The sequence below is a fragment of the Lytechinus variegatus genome, chromosome 2 (genome assembly GCF_018143015.1).
Source record: "Lytechinus variegatus isolate NC3 chromosome 2, Lvar_3.0, whole genome shotgun sequence".
Lineage (NCBI taxonomy): Eukaryota > Metazoa > Echinodermata > Echinoidea > Temnopleuroida > Toxopneustidae > Lytechinus > Lytechinus variegatus.
In genome coordinates this window covers 49,903,458-49,926,255 of record NC_054741.1, presented here as the reverse complement: position 1 = coordinate 49,926,255, position 22,798 = coordinate 49,903,458, and the positions used below count along the sequence as shown (strand labels likewise).

The window sequence follows — 22,798 nt, the reverse complement described above, 5'->3', positions numbered from 1 at the left end:
AGTTATATAATGGATATGCACAAATGCAATCAAACATGTGGCGACTCTGAATTTCAGTATGTTGAAGGAATTTCAAATAGAGAGAATCTAGGGACAATACATTAGAATAAAAGACAAAAAAAACATACATTGTGGTTTCTTGTAATTCTTGGCATTGAAGTGAGTAAATTGAGAGAGAGAGGGAGAAAAAAGGGTGGGGAGGTAGGAAGAGAGGATCGAGTGAATGAGAGAGGAAGGGGAGAGGGGGGAGATAGTGTGTGTCATATTTACTTTTTCACATAACTGTCTCATCCTTGAATATAGCCCTCCCCCACCCTCCACTTTATAATCTTCGATGGCCCAGGAACTGACAGGTCAGAAGGCATACAATAATGCCCCATATTCTGATAGCAGGTTTAACTTAAACTTGGGTTTAAACTCGTGGTTTAAGTATGGGAAGCCAAAAGTATCAAATTTTTATTAAGTTGTATGTTTACTGTGCTCTTTCCTGATTCATGGATGGTAAAGACAATCATCTATTTATACTTTCCACACAATTATGAATGATTTGAGAGCCAAATGAGCTGAAGCATTAAATATCTCTATATTACGAAACAATTGGCTATACTTCAACCACAACTTTAAACCTGAGTTTATATAAGTTACACCTGCTATCAGAATACGGGCTAATAGGTCTAGTCAATTCATGATCTATCTGGATCTGATACAAGTTGTTTCCAATCATCTCTTTACAGTAGATGCAATTGGGGGTGCATGGCCGGGGGGGGGGGGTGAATGATTAAGCTTTGCTGGAATAGGGTTTATTCATTAATTTGTCACTTGCCTCCTCTTCACTACATATTTAGGAAGATAGTAGGCCTAGGAAGGAAGAGAGGTAGTGAGAAGGAATAAAAGGACTTACATACAGAGAGAATTAAAAGAGAAAGAAGAAGCTCGGGAGGTGGAGGAGATAGCGAAATGATGGAGGAGGAGGAAAGAGAATGAAGAAGGATGAGGAGGTCCTGAAGAAGAGGAAGAAAAGGGGCGGGATGAGGAGATTTTGAATTATATTAGATAACCAATCTATACCCCATTCAATTCGGCAGGGATATACTACTAGTACCCACCTGCACCTCGATCTTGAACGGTAATTGTTTAATTTCGGTTGTGTCTGAAATTCAAGTCTAACTTATTCATTATTATTCGAGAGGAGGAGATATTCCACCATCATCACGTGAGAATTGTTTTTGTTGACGAGGCACCATTTAATTCATTGTTATCGGAAAAATTGGAAGATCTGACTGATATTTGGGTATTTCGAGTCCTTTCAAAATGGCCAAAGCTGTGTAAGTATGGCAAAGTATTCAGTGACTACCGTACTCTTATTTGTAGTTCTCCTGCATTTATCTAAAGTTATAATTTCTATTTTGCGAGGCAAATAAGCCAGAAAATGAGACAGCTGCGTGATTGAGCAGCGGTACGGTACGGTCTCGGAAGCCCAACCAGAGTCTCCGGGTCGCGGTCCCAGCGCGACCACGGCGTGGTGCGGATGACGGTCAGCAGCAGGCGCAGGCAGCAGGATCAGTAATTCTCTGCTGGCAGCCGTCTGTTTCGAGGAGTTTTTAAACATTTTTTATTTTTTGAATTTCTTCTCGTACACAGACGGCTCGCTATCGTGCAGCCACCATATGATTAGGGGACTTAGGGCCTTAGGCCTACTATTACATTCTACAATCATAATGCAAAATCTCCCTGTCGGGGCTCTTTAATTTTTGTCTTAAAATAAATGAAATGTATTAAAATTTTTGAAAATTAACGCGACCGAATTCCAATTTCATATTCCCTCTTGCCTGTCATTAATTGCCAAAAAACGGGGGAAAAAATCAAGTTAAAAGGAACAAAAACAGTGACTTGCCTCGGCTGTCGCGCAACTTCACTTCCTGTTTTATCCAAACTTAAAGGGGAATCCAGCCTTGGCCACAAAATGTTGTGTTAGGAAGAAAAAAATGAATTAAACAGAAGGGTAAAAGTTTGAAAGAAATCAGACAAGCAATAAGAAAGTTATAGCTGCTGTAAGATTGAAATCACTAATACTATGAAGATTTCAAATTGGCAACTGGGTAAGTAAATCATGACAAGTGGCAAGGACAACTTTCCCATAGGCCATGTACTTTATTATCAGGGATTTGTGGTTTTCTCCTAAGTACCCATTCTCGAGGGGCAGAAATCTAAATATAGCCCAGGTAGTATATTGTTTTATGTCCTCATGAAGGAAGAATATGATTTTAAATAAAAATTTTGGGGAAAATTACATTTTAGCCATAATATGTATTGGAGTATATGGAAGAGTAGTCCTTGCCTTACATTACTATGACATCCCATATGCTGCCAATTTGAAGTCTATGGGTATAGTGATTACCAATATTTACAACTTTTAAAAATTCATAACTTTCTTGTTGCATGTCCAATATTGGTCCAACTTTCACCTAACAACTTGTCTGATTTTCCTTTTCCTTATAAAAACAAGTTTTTTATTTGGGTTGGATTCCCCTTTAATACATAAACATACATGTCATGCATGTATGGCCATCCCCTGTACCATGGCCTGGGCTCAATGTATTATTGCCCAAACTAAAGGGGTTCTGATTTTTGATGTTTTCTATATATTGTAAACATTGCACTGGTCTTATCCTAATCATCCTTCTACTCTAGATTCAGACTATTGTCAAACCTAAAATCCTTCATATCATAGGAGTTAAAAATCTATATTTTAGTGAAATTTGTAACTTTGGTTGTCTTGTGTTTGCTAGGTATTCAAAACATTGTAGAAATAATTTTAATCATCAAATTAAAAAAACATTATTTTTTAAACCCCTTATTTTTCCATATAGGCCTAGCTTAGCATTACAAAAAATTGTTAACCATAATAAAAAGTGTTAAAAGATTCCTACATGTAGACAAATTGTCACCCTACCACTTTAAGATAAATCTGATTTGTTTTCTTCCAACATTTTTTAGCAGGACAATGAACTATTGAAGTCAGTAGCAAAGTCCAACCCCATTTGAAAGTTGGACCTTATGATAACTATCACATGATTGCACTTCATTTCTGATGAGTGATTAATAACAATGACAAAAAATTACTATTCTTATGGGGAAAACAAACTTGCTCATGAACATGCACATTAGTGAATAAATATTCAACTTTTGTAGCTAAAACAACATTCTTGTCTTTTCGATTTTCAATGTCTCCAAATTGAAACTTTCTTATCAATTCTTAAGTGCTAAAAAAAATCATGATCCAGATGTTCACAGTATAAAAACTTCACACAATCACATGCTCAGACCCTGGGGGGGGAGGGCACTTACATTGACGAGTGGATACCATGCGCGACCAAAAAACGTAAAAAGGATGTCTTTTTCACAATAGGGCACGTTACGTACGTAACGTGATAAGGGTGTCAAAAACACAAAAATAATGAAAAAAGGGTATCTATTTCGCTAGGAAGATTACGTGTTTAGGGTCGAATTTGCGGGGATGATAAAACAAAAATGAAATGTTTTATAAAGGATGTCCTTTTTGCCCCAACACTTCGTGCGAGGTGTAGAAGCTGGGGTCGTACTAAACCAAATAAGGTAAAGCCGACGACCGAAGGACCCGTAACAATAAAACATTCCTGTACTTGTTTAGGGGTTCATTTCAGGAAATATTTGCCAAGAGTATCGTTTTGTGTCCAATATTGTTTAAGGGTAGGGTTTCACACGTCAATACTTGTTAAGGGGTGCATTTTCAGAATATGAAAATTATGTGTTTAGGGTGCTTTTCGAGACCCCATGGTCGCGCATGGTATCCACTCGTGAATGGAAGTGGCCCCCCGGGGCTCAGACAAACGATTATCACCATTTATATTTTTCATTGGTTCGTGATGAATGAAAATATTAGTATTGGGTGAAATTGTTCTTGTGAGTTAACTTCATTATAATGACATATTGGGGCTGTTCACATATAGCATTCTTTAATGGATCTCATCAAACTTAAATGTGTTCCTCTCAAGTTTCTGGTTCTACTGACATCAACTTGATACATGTATCATACGCCCATATTTTAAAGTCCAGTTTGACTCTGTGCTGAAATTATTGTTCATGTTGTATATAAATTGTATGTACTGTATTATTTCTTCTTGATATATTATTTTTTAACACATAAGTACATGTATGCTGATAAGTTGAACCTCTAACTATCAAAGATTAGTGTCACAATTGGCTATCCATAGTTAAAATACAGAGTAAAAATTTTACTCTGATATACATGTATGTATATATATATATGTATTATTTCAATCAATATCAGGTGCGTCTGGTCAGGTATGGGGAGGAAGGTCTGCGGACCATAGTTATTAAGTTAACTTTTTCCATACCCTGGCAGCTTGACCAGACGCACCTGATACAACGTAATTTTGTCTTGAATTTTATATTATGATTTGTATGACTCTATTGCATTTTGTATTCACTTGTTTGTAATATTTTATTTGATTCTGTATGCCGAATAAAAATAATAATAATAACAACTTTAGACCAGAGTTTTTTTGTTTTTTTTTAGTTTCAAATATGGTCACAGTGGTATCATCCTTTGAAGCCAAAGTACCACAGCTACCTCCTGGCAAACCTGAATTATTATCCAAGATACAATATTTTGATCTGTAGTCTTAGGATATAATCACTTCAACAATGAATAAATCCTTATCTTTGCAATATTTATGAAACAATATTTGCTAAGAAATAACATATTTTTTTGATATGCTTCCTGACAGTTTTATTCCTGTTTTTTTTGATAGATCTAAATGGACAATCATATTTTAAAACACATACAAAAAATAATGATTTATTTTTTGATTGTTTAATGAAAGGGTATAGATTAAAAAACAATCATAATATACAGACCTGTGGTAGGAGATTCACTATATACTGACTTAAGTCTGTGTGCCTTTAAACTGATTTCATTCTACTTTATTATGAAATTGTTTTAATTTGCTTTCAATTACAGGCCTGCCTACTGCCTTGGAGAGCACACATTATCCGTTCCCCGCACCCTCCATGCCATCAACCGTGAGAGGCTATGTAAGAGACTCAAAGCTGATCCTCAGCTACCATCAGGTGCCATTGTTCTCTTGCAGGGAGGCGAACAAGAGATGAGATATTGCTCTGACCATGAACCTCTATTTAGACAGGTAATACTTACATGTGTTTACTCAGTTGGGAGTTCATGCCCCGGCTGCGTCAGACCAAAAGACATTAAAAGATGCGAGTTGTTTCTACCCTGCTAGTCGTTCAACGATTTAAGGGATTAGATAGAGCAAGGTTGATATGGTGTTACATTGTGGCTGCTGGGCTTACAATTAATTGGGAATTTTTTTTTTAGTATTTCTATTTTGGATATCTATTTCATTAGATTTTAATTTTTCCTTTTTTATTTCATGTGTATAGCTCTCTATTGATTTATTAGTGAAGGTTAAAATCTAACTTAAGGTTCATTAGGTCCTACATTTTAATATTTAACTTAAGGTTCATTAGGCCCTACATTTTAATATTTTGTAAGTCCACTTTCTTATTGGGAACATTTCTACCTGAAATCACAACTGGCAAATAAACATTAAGAGCGCTGAAAATATCTAAGGCTGATAGAGAGTGGCATCGAGGCCAATAATAATGACATCCAAGGCTTGGTAGTCTTGGATTATTTGAAGCCCTGGGGCCGTATTCTGAAAATTGTCTGAAGAGAAATATTCTAGTATCTTTAGAGTTGCAATAAAATCCGTATTCTGAAAACTCTTGTATCTTTTCTTGTAAATTTTCTTGTAGCTTTCACTATGCGCTTATGATGTCAGAGTTACAACGATGCGTAAAGTTAAAAACGGCGCATATATCTCTGTGCGCAAGATAACATCGAGATAAAAAGGTATTCTGAAAATTCTCTTATTGCGTTCTGTTAACTTCCTTGCAAAATACAAGAAAATTTACGAAAAGGTAGGGGGCTATTGTAACTTAATGCTGAATGCGATATTTCTCGGTCAGCAATAATAATTTCTTGTTGCATCCTGCAAGAACATCATGTTTTACAAAAGGAGACATTACAAAGAGGTTATAACGATGGATTGGTAGACTTTTGAACAATTGAAAATCGGCATTCGAAATGATGAATCTTTTCAGAGAAAATATGATTCTGAGAAAAGCCACAAAAAGCTGATTTTAGCACAGTAGTGTACGGGCATAAGCGTCGGTGGTGCAAATGAAATTACGCCGCATGTCAACAATGCGCTAATGATTTTTTGAAGGGACGCTTCTATTGGTTGACTGAGGCATATAAAAAGTTTAATGACTGGTTGATGACAAAATATTTGGCATGTCAGAGATAAAATAGGGAAGGTCCTTACAGAGATAAGAGAATTTTAGCGAGCTGTTATCTTGCTGACTTACAAGAAAAGTTACAGGAAAAGTTAAGACAATTTTCAGAATACCACCCCTGGGTTCATGCTTGAATGATAAACTGCAAGACCAAACACTCATCCCGCTTCCTCTCATTTCTTCCCCCACATTTTGCATGTTTCCTGTGTATCAGATTATGTAAAAGAGATGTGTGAGCCTATTTGCAAACAACCTGCTCAGAGAGTAAAACAAATCAAATTGAAATGTTGTTAGGTATTGCTTTTTTTTTACAAGGACTTCATGTTTTTATTAATGAAAAATATTTTTATCCTCAAAATGTTATTTTAGGAGTCTTACTTTCACTGGGCCTTTGGTGTAAATGAATCCTCATTCTATGGAGCCATCGTTGTCGATACTGGCAAGGCTATTCTTTTTCCTCCGAAGCTCCCAGAAGTGTATGCTGTATGGATGGGAAGGTAGGATCAGAATTTCACCCTCTTGTTGGACTAGAAAAGCATTGTTTCACTGTGTAGAGTACCAAGTGTGATGTCATTAATTTCCTTGTTGTGAATTTCAGTGTTTTTATTACCATTCTTTATTTAAGAGAGAATTATGAAAGACCTCTGTTTGCAAAATTAGTCATGTATTGGTTCATGGGGGCCCAAGGGTTATCCAAATAAATACCTATAGTAATAGGCATTATGGAAATACTTGTAGGCATGATTTTGGACTGGTTCGTAACTGTTTGGAACTAAGCAAATTTTGCAGATTTCAATGAGGCAGTACATGTAGGTATACATAGAACCACATATTGGGCCCCATGAACCTGGTATTCCTATTAATTTCAGTTAATGATTTTTTCTTTAATCATACTCCAATGAGATATGGTATGAAATTGCTGAACCCCCCCCCCAAAAAAAAAAAAAAAAAAAAAAAACCAAGACCTTGGTTATGTCATAGCTTCGATACTCTATAAAATTTCACTTTGATCATCAAAAAGTATGTTTATTCCTCATTGTGATTTCATTTGAAATGACTATGTAATCATCAAATAAGCATTATTGGATATCATGCAACTCAGTTCTGTCTAATATGCAGCACAATGCACCTTTTACAATTATTGAAAAGATATCAGAAAGGATGAACAAAATTTAAAAGATTTTTCTCTTAATGAATTCTGTATGTTCATTGGATGAATAAATCAAATCATTACAAATATTACACGATCATACCATAAGAATAAACAGGATTTCACTTATTGTTCCAGTTTGAACTCAAACAAAGCTATACATTGTATGTGAGTGATAATGCAGATTTTTTCAACAGTTTATATCAGGTTGTGATGTCTTGGTTGATGGTCAATTTGGCGCTGGTATAGGATATAAACTCTGAACTGTTTATCCAGCTTCCTTCCTGTACTTAATACCTGACACTTTTAATGAACTGTTCCATTTAACAGGAACAGTTCCTTTGAAGACTAGTAAACAGTCAAACCTTCGCCTTGTGTCCTTTGACACTGTTCTCACTACCGTCTTAAAACCAGTTTACTGGAAACTAGTGTAACGTGTAATAGTATGGTCGAAGCAGTCTTGGAAGCGATCTTCCAAACCGGTTCAGAAAACCACCTGGCGATGTAGTTTTGAAGATCGCTTTGCCTCGTTAAACTGGTTTTAGTGAGGACACAACCGCTCTTCGGAAAGTGATCTTTGCACATTTCGAGCGTGCTGCTCCACACACTACATGTATATGTGTCTTATTTTTTGTTCCTGTACCTTTACATTCATTAATGTAGAGAAGTATAGGAATATACAGGTCTATTTTTATTCTGTTATTTTGATAATCATTTACCCTATTTTGTGAATTTCAGTTTCATCATTTGGGCATAATTGATTATAAGTGTTAAAAATCTTGTGAAAACTTTCTCTCTAATTGACTGAGAGCAAATTTGTCAATTAAGTTGCTGATCGCATGACAGGTCATAAAAGCTTCCCTGGAAAAATAAATCAAAATTTAAGAGGATATTGTGTTTGATCTCCGCACCTTAGGGAGCCTTCTTTACCAGGGACCTAAAATTATGCCCCAAATACACAATTCTGATTGGCTGAAAAGCAGGTTGCATATTTAGATTTATGAAGCAGTGTTCATTCTAGACCATCATCCAGCAACATTGAGCACAAAACAATGCTCTGATTTGAGAATAATTCAACACATTTTCATACTAAAATCATACATCAATATGTCTGGCAAAATCCCTTTCTTCTCATATTTTGCAACTGATGTGCTTTCTCAGGCATGCAATTACTTTTCAAAGGATGCAAATGCGAAAAGTATGGCAAACTCCTACATGAGCATGATATGCCCCCAAACATCTGCCAAACCTGTACAGATGATTGGAAGCATCATTTGATGCTTGTATTCACTTTGGCGATTTTCAAAAATGTTATTAACGTTTCTGCCTCCTGCAATAACTTATTGATGCTTCTGAACCTACAGTGTAGATGCAGGATGTGGAAATAGAGCACCTTCTCTTGAAAACATACCCTCAGAAGCAAACTTCCCCATTTAATGTTTATTACATTACATGTTAAAGATGTGGCAAGTGATAGACAGGGACTGCATGTAATTGCTAATAGTTTAACATTTCAGTGATGTTCGTGTGTTTATCTCCATCTTCTTTTACAGAATCCAACCTAAGGAATTCTACAAAGACAAATATGCCGTAGATGAAGTACATTACTCACAAGATGTAAGTCCAGAGGGTGTGGTGTGGCAACACCATACTTGAAAATACAACTTTTTTTTGTTAGTGTGGTAGGTGTGGAGGCAGTGAATCAGACTGCCTAAATGTATGTTTACAAAAAAAAATGGTACCAATCACGAAACTCATCACCTTTTGAAATCACTCCAAGCACCAGCCTCATTTATGATAATAATAATAATAGTGGTATATTTACCCAGGATAGCCACTTCAGTTCCGATTACTGTTCTCCCAGCGGGCCCTGCTATTATTTAGCTGGGCTGCCTAGGTGCTCAAGCAATCAAGGAATTGATCTTACTGGTCACCCATTCACCTCACCTGGGTTGAGTGCAGCACAGTGTGGATAAATTTCTTGCTGAAGGAAAACACGCCATGGCTAGTATTCGAACCCATGACCCTCTGTTTGAAAGGCAAGAGTCAGAACCACTAGACCACGACGCGCCCACTGAAGTAGATATATTAAGAAAATCACAAATAATGAGATTTGTGCATCAGTGGAATCTTTGAACTCATAGAATAGCATCTAAATGCATCAAATTAATGAAACAAAGTTAAATTATTACAAATGAAACCACCGAAATACCACTAATGTCTGGAGGTTGGAAATGTAATTTCACTCAAGGAAATGGGTTCTTTTCCATACAGGTGATGTCATGGAATGGTCTTGCGTTTCTGTGTCGTGAACAAGCATGTGGTACAACGCAAGATATATTGCTCTCCAAACAGCATATTTTGCACCGGAAGATTGGTTGTTTTAATACATTTTTACTTTATTTAGAGAGACAATAACAAAGCAATTTCACGCAAGGGACAAATCTTTCTATGTACATTATATCACAAAAATTCTTTTGGAAGAGTGCTAAAAATATGAGTATTAGATTTAGCTCAGGGAAAATAAGGTAATTTAAATGAATTTTTACATACATTGTAGATAACAGGAATATTCAAGAGGATGGGCAAGTGGAAAAATGATGACTCAACTGCAATTACATGTAGTTTTCATCATATGTGACTGCCTATAAATAATAAACATGCATGATATTCAATAATTTGAAAATAATGCTCATAATAGGCCTTTCAACTTTGGTTTTACCTAAGCTTTCGTGTCTGCAGTTGGTTTGTAGCTTACAACGTTTTTATGATTGAATATTATTATTTTGTCAGCCTGAGGTGTGGAATTGCTTGCGATAGCTTGCTTTGCATGCGAACTCTCCCTAGGACTCTGCTGAATATAAGGTGATTTTATCTTCTAGATCCTGTAAACTGCAACAATGATTTTAAAAGAAAATATGATATATATTGAATTTCAGACAAAATTAATATGTGATCTGTCATCAGACTATCACCTAAAATGTTGTTTGAATGAGAAGAAGTGTTCAATCGATAAAAAATATATCTGAAGCAGAAGACACAAAGCCAGGGTGGGAGAAATTAAATCTCAAGTTGGAGAATGGGATATTTTGTGAGAATGGCTATTTAAAGTGAAAGGTAAAGTCACTGATGTAACTAAGTAAGATTCTTATGTACTTATAATTAACAAAACAGTGCAAGGTTTTAGTTCATTTTAATGCTTGTACATGAATCATGTACTGAAACTAATGACTTGGTAATTAAAAGCTGTAAATGATGAAGTTGACATTGAATATTCTAATGAAAGTTCTTGATCTTTTTCATATGCACAGATTGCCACAGCCCTTGCCTCTTACAAGCCATCTGTTCTACTTACATTGGTAGGTCAAGCCAAAACTTTGCACATTCATTTGTTTTTCTCCCTTTTCCAAGTATTTCTTTTGAAATATATGCTCTGTTTGTGATGAATAATCTTTTTGTAAACAGAGGGATATATCATACAAGTTATAGTTTTAATATGTGAAAACAGGAAAGTGCAGATTGTTATTAAGAAATCATGCAACAAATATTTCAAAATATTTATGCATTAAAAATAACATCTACTTTATGTGTAGTTTAGTAAAAGATTTCAATACTTTACAATATTGATGCAATGAAATGGCAAGAGGAAATATTATTGAATTCTTTAATACAGGGTAATAGTGTTTAAGATAGTGATTTATGAGCTTGAGTAATCTTCTTCCATGGGATTGGTTTTTAATTAGTTTAATCTGTTATCGACGTGATATATATCATTTTTATTCACTTTAATATTTTGTATGCATGACAGAGAGGACTGAACACAGATAGTGGAAAACACTGCAAAGAAGCAACATTTGATGGCATTGAAAAGTAGGCTGGACACATTTCATACCCACTTTCAAAATATACTTTTTTGCTATTATGTGTTATTTAGCATCAAATATGAAAGAGTAGTTGTTGTTGTTTTTTTTGGGGGGGGATGGGGAGGAAACTATTTTCTTTCACTGATCATAACATATTATATTTTTATATATCTTTATCAATGCAGAAAATAGTAATCTGTCTGTATATAATGAAATGCAGTAAAAACTCCACCCTTATGAAAAAAAAGATGAGAGCTGTGTACATAGAAATATTTATATGAATATATTTAAAAAGAAAAGTCACTCAGGTTGAAGATGTCAGGTTACTATGATTTCTTTTGGATATAAACTGCTTGAATTAATTCTTATTCAAACGCAACTGATCAAAACAAATTTTATTTTTGTATGATACAATCTTCAGTGAGGAAAACACACAAGTCTGTAAGCTTCACCTTTATGAAAAAAAGACAAGAGCTATTTTACATATTGAAAATATATAAATACATTTGAAAAGTTACTTGGGTTGAAGATGGCATGTTACTGAGATTTTGGGGGGATATGAATGTTTAAATTTATTTTTATTCAAATGCAAGTGATGAAAGAAATCACTAATCTCAAAATCCACAGTGTGTCAGAGATGTGGTTGATTGAATTTCATCCTGCGGTCTTTTTTTAATTTTTGGCTTACCTTTAGAATCCAATGTCATGAACTGAAGTGCGCTGCCTCATTCTAACACTACAGTGTGTATCCATGCTCTCATAATCGATTATGACATTAGATTCTAAAGTTTCTCCTATTTTTTTTTTCTTTCAGGTTCAGGGTGAACAACTATATCCTTCATCCTAATATTGCTGAATGGTAAGAAACTTCATAAATGTAATTTGGGGTTACACTTTTTAATTCCGAAACATGTAAATTGCCAATACCTCGATGTTCGTTAATCCGAACATTTGTGGCGTTATTCCGAAGGTTCGATAATCCAAAAACGAAATAAGGTTCGTTGTTCCGAAGGTTCGTTAGTCCGAAAACGATATACAGGTTCGTTAATCATTTTGTTTTTGGACTAACGAACCTTCGGAATTACCTCATTTCATTTTCGGATTAATGAACCTTCGTAATTACGAACCTCACCTTGTTTTTGGACAAACGAACCTTCGGAATTACGAACCTCATTTCGTTTTTGGACTAACGAACCTTCGGAATTACGAACCTTACGAAATATGAAACTTCGGAATAACGAACCTTCGGAATATCCGAACCTTCAGAATAACGAAGCTTCGGAATTACGAATGTATGCGTAATTTGGATGTGTTTCACCAAGAGTTATGTGCGACATAAAGTCATGCTTTGGCACAAAATGACACACACATTCAATGTGTAATCTCACTAGTGAAATACTCAGCAGCACTTGTCCCTTGAGCTCGTTCAGGCCAGTGTGGCTAATGTGGTTATGTGTATATACCACACACAAACAAAAATGTAGGCATGATTTTTATCAGAACATATCTTTGTGAAACATCCCCCAGATTTTGTGTAGAAGCAGAAAAGGCAATAAACTACAGAGGAGTCACATATAGCCAAGCTGTTCATTTCTTGTTATATTTATATTGAAATATATTTATACTTTAATCAATGTTTACTGTTTATATATGTACACCTGTCTTGAAAAGAAGTCATATATTCTATAACATGAACATATGCCTAATCTTGTGAAATATTCTGCTAGAACAAATACAAGTAGTCACAATGTACACAATTCTTTAAATTATGAATTATGAATAAATGCATGCAAGCTTTTAGTGTGACAGGGGTTTGTGAAATAGGTGTCTTTCCTTTGTTTTCATCTTTTAGCCGGGTGTTCAAGACCCCAGAGGAACTGAAAGTCCTGCGCTATGTCTGTCAGGTTTCAAGCCGTGCCCACATTGAAGTCATGAAGAACATCAGACCGGGCATGTATGAATACCAGCTAGAAAGGTTGGTCAACAAACAATCATTGAAATCAATTAAATTTCTATACTGATCAGAAAAGCAAGTGTCATCCCCATCCTGTTACAAATATATAATTTTTCACTTGTGTAATAAAAAACAGCCAAAGAGACTTTTAGTTACTATCAAAGTCAAATGGCAAAGTGCATTGACCTTATCTGTTTGGTAAAAATGAAGTTTCATTGCATCCATCTTACCGGTAAAAAATAAGATTCAAATCCAAAGCTAAATAATTTTTGCTCTGCAAACTAGTTATGTGTAATTTACTGCTCTTGTGTTGCACTGAACATGTAGTGATACAACATCTCTATTGTTATTCCTTGGCCTTGTTTTACAGGATTGTGATTTCTTCAGAATTAAAATTGAATTGAAAATTATTTCAATTGTGTCCTTGATAGATTGTTGAGATCAGTCATTTTTTTTCTATCAATCTTTTTTGTGAGATTTGTCCATGTTATGTCTCTGTACTTGCAGCTTGTTTAGGAACTACTGCTACTCTCAAGGAGGCTGTCGCTTCATGTCATACTCCTGTATTGCAGCCAGGTGAGATGTCTTCCTGCGATTAGAACATATATCATGGTCCCCAAAGAGTTACGATTGATCCAATCAATGGTATCTCTATGGAAATCCATCTGTATTTTCAAAAGGAAAAAAAACACACATAATAGTGTAAACAGAAAGCAAACAAGAATAATACAGGATTTTCAGCAGTTTGTCAATGTAAAAATCCCACTTTAGACTACCCACTCCCTTTTCTCAATATATATGAACATTTCTAACTTGGGTTATATCTATTTGGTCTACTGCCAGTCATTTACCTTCTCAAATTCTATAATTCCACAAGAGCTAATCCATCTGATCTGCTATCTATTTAAATAATTGTCAGTTGGTCTAAACTACACTTGGCCAATTACCAAAATGATTTTCAATTTGTCTAGTGACCAATAAGTCTAATTTCCACTTCGCACACACATAGTTTATGTACTATTTCATTTTGTGTAATACATTACCAGTTTGCCTAATTGCCAGTTTTATGTATATTAATATTTTCTATCTGTATTTTGTCTGTTCACCATTTGGTTTAAAGTATTTTTGGTCTACTTGGTCTAATTTAGTGCCAATTTGTACAATTTGTATTTCAGCTTCACATCTTCAATAGACTATTTATCATTTGGTAGAGGTCTGAGGGCTATATTATCACTTCTTCTGCTATATAATTGCATGTCAAAATCTATGTATTTCATGCGGATGATGTATTGTTTAAAATCTTGTCTTATTCCTATTTTATCCTTTTCTATGAATGACTCTTTTGCTCTATCTCCCTTTCCTTTACCCTCCTTCAGTCCTCCGCCTCTTTTTTTTTGGGGGGGAGGCTGGTTGACCCACTTGGATTCGCTTCCCTTTTTTTGTCTGAATCTTTCTGACCGAGTGTAATTTTTCTTCATGTTCCAGTGGATGTAGTGCTGCCATTCTTCACTATGGTCACTCAGGAGCTCCCAATGATAGACAGATTCAAGATGGAGACATATGGTAAGATACGATTTAAAGTTTGAAAAAACAAAGTTCATTTAATTATTTCTGGTGATTGCAATGAAAGGGGCAAGATGGTTCTTAATTGAATATATTGCCTTGAGGTAACACATTAATAATAATAATATTAACCCAGCTTGGATAAGACTCAAAGCTCTCAGTCATACAATCGCTCACTTTAATGCAATCATATTCTTGCTTTAATAATAGTAAAATGACCTAGTAGTATTTTGTTGTGTGTTTCTTGCTCCCTTTTTGATGAATCGTCTTTTGGTAGGGAAAGTGAATTTTGTATTTCTACTCACAGTAGTATCTTTGTATCAGTTATAATACTCAACTAGACTTGAAATCAACATGCCATGGTTTTATTTTTAGTATTACCTCTTTATCACTGCCATAAGAATAAAAAACACTGGGCATCTATGGAAAGTACGACTGATGTCATAGTTTGAACTCCTGAGCCATAGCCAATGACCTGTGTAATCGTTTTGATCACTCAGTTTGATATACGGGCGATTCCATTAAATAATTGACCTTTTTGTACATCCAACCCATATCTAATTTCCTTCATTTTATACTTCTCTCTATAAACTGCTTAAATCTATAATTTAGAGCATTTATCATTTGCTATATGAACTACATGTAGAAATAGAGACTAATCCTACAGGAAAGTCCCACATGTACCGGGTCTGACGCACATAATAGAATAGCCCATGTACACCACAAAGACCCACAGACAAACATGGTTCCTTGACGACTTTAATTATTTTTGCTTTAAGTTCATTTGATATGGGAGGAGAGTACTACTGCTATGCCTCAGACATCACCTGTGCTTTTCCTGCTAATGGCAAGTTTACTCCAGATCAGAAGATCATCTATGTTGCCGTCTTGAAAGCCAACAGAGCGGTTCTAAATGCCTGTAAACCAGGTAGGCCTGGGACTTTCGGGTTTTTTTCTCTTCGGGTACCCGTGGTAATTTTCGGGCGGGTGCCCGAAAATCATGTTGCTCGAAATATGACCGGTGGAAAAACCCCATAGGTGACGTCATCAAGTTAATGCGATGCAAGCCAATTTATGAATGAAAATATAGTAAGCATGCGCATTGCAAGCCTCCCGTGCCCCACGCAGTATTCCATCGAAACAAATCTGCAATACTCTGTCACCTCGTACCAAAATCGACCTAGAATTCCACTCTCCTATATTTCATATGAATTATGAAAGGTTTTCTCAGAGGATCTGTTTTCACACCGATACCGCACAGGGAAGCAAATTTTTATTACTTCTTGCTTTTCCGTCAAAATCTTACGAAGTAGCGTCGATATCGTGTTCGTGAGTTTGTAGAATCTATCGCTACGTGAACAAAGTCAATTGATTTCCGGGTTTCGGAGCGTCAAATGCGCCAGCCAATCACGATCATGTTACCTTTTCGGTTTATGATGAACTGAAAATGGTATCAAGAATGTGATTGGCTGGCGCCTCGTATGCTCCGAAACCCGGAAATCAATTGACTTTGTTCGTGTAGCGATAGATTCCACAAACTCACAAACACGATGCAATATCGACACTACTTCGTAAGATTTTGACAGAAAAGCAAGAAGTAATAAAATTTGCTTACCTGAATACTGCGTGGGGCAGAGGCTTGCAATGCGCATGTTTACTATATTTTCATTCATAAATTGACTTGCGTCGCAGTGGCTGGATGACGTCACTGCGCTGCAAAAGAAACATGGCGACGATTGAACGATCTCAGTCACATCATCATCACTTAAAAAACTAGTATATTTATGGATATTTTGAGGGTAATTGGTGAGATTCAAAATGAGACTTGTGTACTTTTGTGATGAGTTACAATCATATCTTACACTACACAATACAAATCGAATGTACATTATACTGGTGAGCAATTTTCGGGTATCGGGTATTGATTTTTCTACCCGGGCGGGACCCGGGTACCCGGGTTTTAGTCCCAGAACTAAAAGCAGGTGAGATAAGTGATCCCATCTCTGTTACATGACCCTCAAAATCATGAGGAGGCGAGGAAAGTATCCCTTATCAATTCTCCATTTAATCAAACAACGCTGTTGTAAATGATGATAGTTGGAAGCATTTAGGTCTAAAAGGATGAAGTACCAACTCAATAGTTTCCTTTATGCCAAGATGATAAAATATGTCAACTGACTGCTACAAATAGCATCATTAATAGTTCCCTCAAATTAATCTTAATTTTTTGTAATGTGGAAGTGTAAAATGTTGATTTCAAAATTGTCAAAATTGTCAAATTCTAATAATTTCACTATTTGAAACTGTTATCATACAATATTCACTCTGTTAGGATATATTAAGGCTTTGAGATATATTTTGTCACATACCTTAAGTAACGGTGTATTAACCGCACCCCCAACTTTGGACTAAAAAAAAAAAAATCTTCTCACATTTACATGCATATTTGAGGTACGAAGAAACAAAAACTAAGTTTAAGATTTCAAAGTATCCAAAGAGATTATCGGTATGCGGAAATCTGCTGTTCTTGATCAATTCATCTACAAATGTTAGAAAGAAAGAACGGTCCCGACAATATTGGCTACTTACACACTCACCTCACAGTGTACACACACACAGCACTGCCATTACATTGCAAACTACGATACAGTAGCAGTCATGCCAGTACATCTTATCAAATTATGATCTGTGTCTTTCCCAGCGTAGGAGGAAGAAACATTCACATTTCTTGCATCACAACCTCACAATCACTTTCAGAAATTTGATGTCTTAACATGAATTTTGGATTACAGGAAGGTTCAAGAAACAAAGAAATTGACATTTTTTCCAGTTGTTTTTTACGGCTTCGTGCCGTCTCTCGCGTGCGTGGTTTACATGGTATCTTATGAAAAGAAAACAGGAAGGAAAAAAACAAGCTGGCGCGAAACGGAACTTTGAATAGCGCCAGCTTAAGTCACACTATAACCATATTACAACGCAATCTCTAAGCTCACTCAACTCTCGCTCAGCGGTGACAAAATATTACCGAGTATGCTTGGCGTCTCTTTTAACTTAGCTAGGGAACTTCACTACTTTGAATCGAGAATAAAGTCAAAATTAGTTTCATGAAGGTGGGTGCTTTGTTTTGGACAATATTTAATCGTAATGATCGCTTCCCATTACCCGCGGCTCATACCCCTCTTAACGACATTGCCTGGGCGACTACGCCCGGCCACTCGATGTGTTGTGAACTGGCAGACATCGTACATGGACGGGAGGGTTACGGCGGGCTGGCTCAAACCCGTCACCGTGTATAAACCGCACCCCCGACTTTTGCTTCTATCCCGCCGAGAAAAAGGTGCGGTTTATACACCGTTACTTATGGTATTCAACATCCACATGTTGTGATCAATAAAATTGGGAATATTCCCAGTTACCTATTTTCAACACAAATCACTTCAGTTTTCCCATCACACTTGCAGCATCACAGGTTGCCATCAAAGGCTTCAGTGCACCTGTGTATTCTTTTGTACTTCTTTAGCTACGTGAATCAATTTGCATTTCATTGTCACTCTGCCCTTTTTACCTCCATGGTTGAAGACAAAGTGATTGTGGGCATTTTAGGAAAGTATGAGGTATGGTTCTGCTTAGGCGTGTATGTGCACATGTTATCTACCGTGAAATCTCATAGAGAGATACATAATAGTACATGTGTAGACTAATGTGATGATGCATTACATACCACATGAATTTGAGTGCAATTGTTAGTCTCACATACATCTCTGTGAAACAACCCCAGATTAAGTCACGATCTATTTTTTTTTTCTTATCCTTCCTTTATGTTTGAGACACATTAAATTTACATAATTCAAGTGTGTACATTATTTCATTGTATTTCGATTACAAGTCATAATGGCACTACTCTTGCGCTTCTTGATTGTATTTTAGGTGTGTCATGGCCTGAAATGCATCGTCTAGCGGAGCGGACATTCTTAGCCGAGCTGGTAGACCATGGTTTGCTTCAAGGTGACGTTGATGAGATGATGGCAGTTCGTCTAGGAGCGGTCTTCATGCCTCATGGCTTGGGTCATTTCATGGGAATCGACACACACGATGTCCATGGGTATCCCGAGGTATGTTTTTTTTACCAATCCTGGTCAATTCCAAGCTTAAAGTGGAATCCTGCGCTGGTCATAAAATGTTGTGTTGGAAAGGAGAAAAATAACTAAATGGTGGGAGTTTGAAAGAAATCGGGCAAGCAATAAGAAAGTTATTACTGCTTTAAAATTGAGGACCTAAGATAAAGGAAATTTCAAATTGGCAACTGGGTAAGAAAAGGGGCAAGAAAAACTTTCCCAAAGGCCATGTACTTTATTATCAGGGCTTTGTGGTTTTCTCGTAAGTGGCCATTACCCTGGGGCACTAATTTAAATATAACCTATATAACCTAATATAAACATTGTTTTATGTCCTCATGAAAGAAAAATATGATTTGAAGTTACAAGTTTTGAAAAAAAATGACATTTTAGCCATTTTATGTAATGGAGTAAATGGAAGAGTAGTCCTTGCCTTACATCGCTACGACATCATATGTGGTCAATTTGAAGTCTCCATGGGTATAGACTATTGTGATTACCAATATTTACCACTTTAAAAAATTTATACATTTCTAATTGTTTGTCCGATATAGTACAAACTCTCACCTATCAACTTGTCTGATTTTTTTTCCTTTTTCTCTAAAAACAAGTTTTTATTTGGGTTGGATTTTCCTTCAGGGCTCTGTCACATCAATCCATATTTTTCTGTATTTTTCTAAGATCATTGCTATCATGGATTGCTTAGCTTTCAAATATTGTCCCAGGAGTATTGAAAGCATAAGGCCCACAAGCAAAGTCACTTGTTTCATAGAGACTTAGTCAAAATTTATCAAAATTCTAGCCTAGATGCATGCAGTACCCAACACCTTACCCAATTATCATGTCATTTTCAGGGAAGTTTTTGATTTGGGTTCTACTTTTATCCATGATGAATTTATTAGAATTAAACAACTGTTTGATCAACTATCAAACTTGGCTTATGTATGCATATTGGAGGGACAATGTTCTGATTAGATTTGGATATCATTAGGTCAAAGGTCAGTGTATACCTAGGCCCTGTCTTACAAAGAGTTGCGATTGATCCGATCAATCACAAATATGGACGGCCATCAACATCTATCATGCATGTTTGTTCAAAATATTTTCTATGATGTATATTCATGCATTCAATGTTTTCTCGAAAATTCACTGTGCTTCTCTTTGTTTACAAAGGACACTTGAAATTTCCTGTAGAAAAATATTATGACACTGATGGCTTTCCATAGTTACGATCGATTGGATCAATCATAACTCTTCATAAGACAGGGCCCTGAAAACATCTTGTTTTCACGATAACTGAAGAGCCGTTTGAGAATTTATCTTCATACTTGGTTAATGTTTGCATACATGTATGTAGAATTTGGTGTCAAAGGTCCCAGAGGTCATTATTTAAAAATTTGAGAAGTTCCAAGTGTAAAACATTCTTGATCTGGCAATTGCAGAGGCAGAAATCTCAACTGAATACAGTCGAGAATCCATCTAGAATTGCTTTGAAGCATCCTTTGATTGTTATCCTTCACAGGGTGTGGAAAGAAGCACAGAGCCTGGACTAAGATCCCTCCGTACAGCTCGTACTCTAGAAGAGGGTATGGTACTCACTATAGAACCGGGCATATATTTCATTGAAGTGGTGAGTATAGGTTGAATAAGATTAGATACAGGTGAACCATCGTTTTTTAAATTTCAAGAGAAGCAAACACTTGGCCCTGTCTTACAAAGAGTTCAACCACCTTATAAGAAATTGCAAAAAAAAATATAATACATAAAAAATTGATCTGATATCATAATTATTTTCACATACATTTGCTAAGAACACCACAAAGAGTTTCAATACCAAAAGCTAGATCATATGAAGCCGTATTTATGGAGTTACTAGTTAGAGGAAAGAGTATGATTTTGCATACTAATTACGCTTAAATTAGCATAATCAATTAATTTCAATTTGCACAAAATTAATTACAATACTATTTTGTAGATTTTGTCCTAGACAACCTGCGTGCCAATTTTCGGTGCAATCATGAGATCGACGGCTAAGATCTCAAGGAGGGCCAACCTCGGCCATATCTCCCAAAATACCTGGCCTAAATAGGGGGCAATTAACGCATGGTTTGCACAATCTGTTCTGAAATTTCCTTTGGGTTGAGCTTTTTTTTTCACTGCACTCAACAGTCTCAGTATTCCAAGGGTTTATTATGGCTATTTAGAGGAGTGGTTGCCATATGTTGAATAACTTTTTTTTGGGGGGGAATCCCTTTAACATGAATTATAGTTGTGGTAATGATCACGAAATGGATTTTAATGGAATCTAACAAATTGACTGTCCATGTGTTTCTTAAATTTAAGGTCCATGTAATTGCCAATTGATTCTGGTAGGGATTGATGTAAACATTCATTTTGTCTTTGTAGGTTGTACCCCAAAGGCGATATCATTCAGTGTGTTTGTATGTTTGTCTTGCAGCTGTTGGATGAAGCGCTGAGCGACCCAGCAAGATCTAGATTCATGGTGCCCGAAGTCTTGCAGAGATTCAGAGGATTTGGAGGGGTAAGTTCGATAAGATATAAGATAAATTAGTTTGTATCACCTTGGTCTACTAGCAGATTCTCGGATCCCTTAATACCATCATTGCTAGACCAATTGGGTTTAGGATCACCTTGATATTTGGTCTAACCATCACTTAGTCTCATACTCACTTTGTCTACATATACTTATCTCTTGTCTTTGAGAATAAAACCATTATGCATCAATCTACCCAGCAGCTGGAGCATGTGACAATTTCATCATTCAATTTAAGAATCCCAACGTCATGAGAGACTTAAATCTAAACTTAAGTCTAACCTGAACATCGCAATTTCTTGTTTATATAATCTCATTCAAACTCTTTTATTCTTCAATTTTTATTATGTGACATGGAATAGCACTATATCAATGCCTTACTGGGATTAATGTTAGTGTTCCTCTCTATCCGTCTCCGCCTTCATCGTATTTAGGTCCGTATTGAGGATGATGTAGTGATCACAGCTGATGGTGCCGAGCTTCTTAATGATGTTCCCAGGACAGTGGAAGCTATTGAAGAAGTCATGGCTAAAGGAAGGCAGGCTTCGGCTGTAGCTTAATCAGCCTTAGGGAGAAGATCATCGCACAACGACTGAAATCAAATCCATGACTACAGAGGCTTGCAATGGAATGCAGTGGAGTCTGCGTTAATTTAATCAAAGTGTATCAAGTTGAGTCATTTTTCAAGACCAGAATATACAAATCATTGACCAAGCTGAACAGATATCTGGAGTCCCAGGAGATTTGCCAGAGGCAGATTCATCTACAGTAGATGATATAAAAGTATGAATAGTATATGCTAATAAGTATGAATAAATCACAGGACATATGTCAGCAGCATTTGTTGTCAATGTCGATGGATATTACGACCGTCAGCTACAATGTATAACCCTATAGATTTGATATATTTGTTGAAAAGGTATGGTAATAGCCATACATTCTTTGTTGGATTACAATTATAAATTACTTGTTCCAAGTAAGTGGCTTGATGATTATGGTTTTAGTGACATTTCTGTTACAAATTTTTATAATTTGTGCTGTCTTTACTGATCACACCATGTCAGTACACCATTCCAAGATAGACAGAAAGGTGCAGAATCACATTTCTATGTCATTCCTGCATGCCTATGAAATGCCCCTTTTCATGTCTGTAAGAGCTAAATTTATTGTACATGTAGTACAGGAAGTCCATTATGATTTTTACCGGAATCATGAAAA

At 36.0% G+C, this 22,798-nt stretch overlaps 1 protein-coding gene across 1 annotated transcript; it reads left to right on the top strand.

The window, feature by feature from the left end:
• Window positions 1-1,203: 1,203 nt before the first annotated feature.
• On the top strand, window positions 1,204-22,798 carry LOC121408276 (xaa-Pro dipeptidase-like). The gene is made up of 15 exons (XM_041599681.1): window positions 1,204-1,325; window positions 5,024-5,207; window positions 6,751-6,878; window positions 9,085-9,148; window positions 10,843-10,890; window positions 11,340-11,401; window positions 12,209-12,253; window positions 13,247-13,369; window positions 13,856-13,924; window positions 14,834-14,911; window positions 15,691-15,839; window positions 18,839-19,023; window positions 20,549-20,656; window positions 21,485-21,568; window positions 22,015-22,798. Exons 1-15 carry the CDS (start codon window positions 1,312-1,314, stop codon window positions 22,138-22,140), a joined length of 1,467 nt encoding a protein of 488 aa, XP_041455615.1. The 5' UTR covers window positions 1,204-1,311; the 3' UTR covers window positions 22,141-22,798.

What these genes read in the sequence shown, in the direction of transcription:
- LOC121408276 (XM_041599681.1), top strand. An exon ending in ATGAACCTCTATTTAGACAG is followed by an intron (nt 5,208 to 6,750) that starts GTAATACTTACA and finishes ATGTTATTTTAG; the next exon opens with GAGTCTTACTTTCACTGGGC. An exon ending in GATTCAGAGGATTTGGAGGG is followed by an intron (nt 21,569 to 22,014) that starts GTAAGTTCGATA and finishes CATCGTATTTAG; the next exon opens with GTCCGTATTGAGGATGATGT.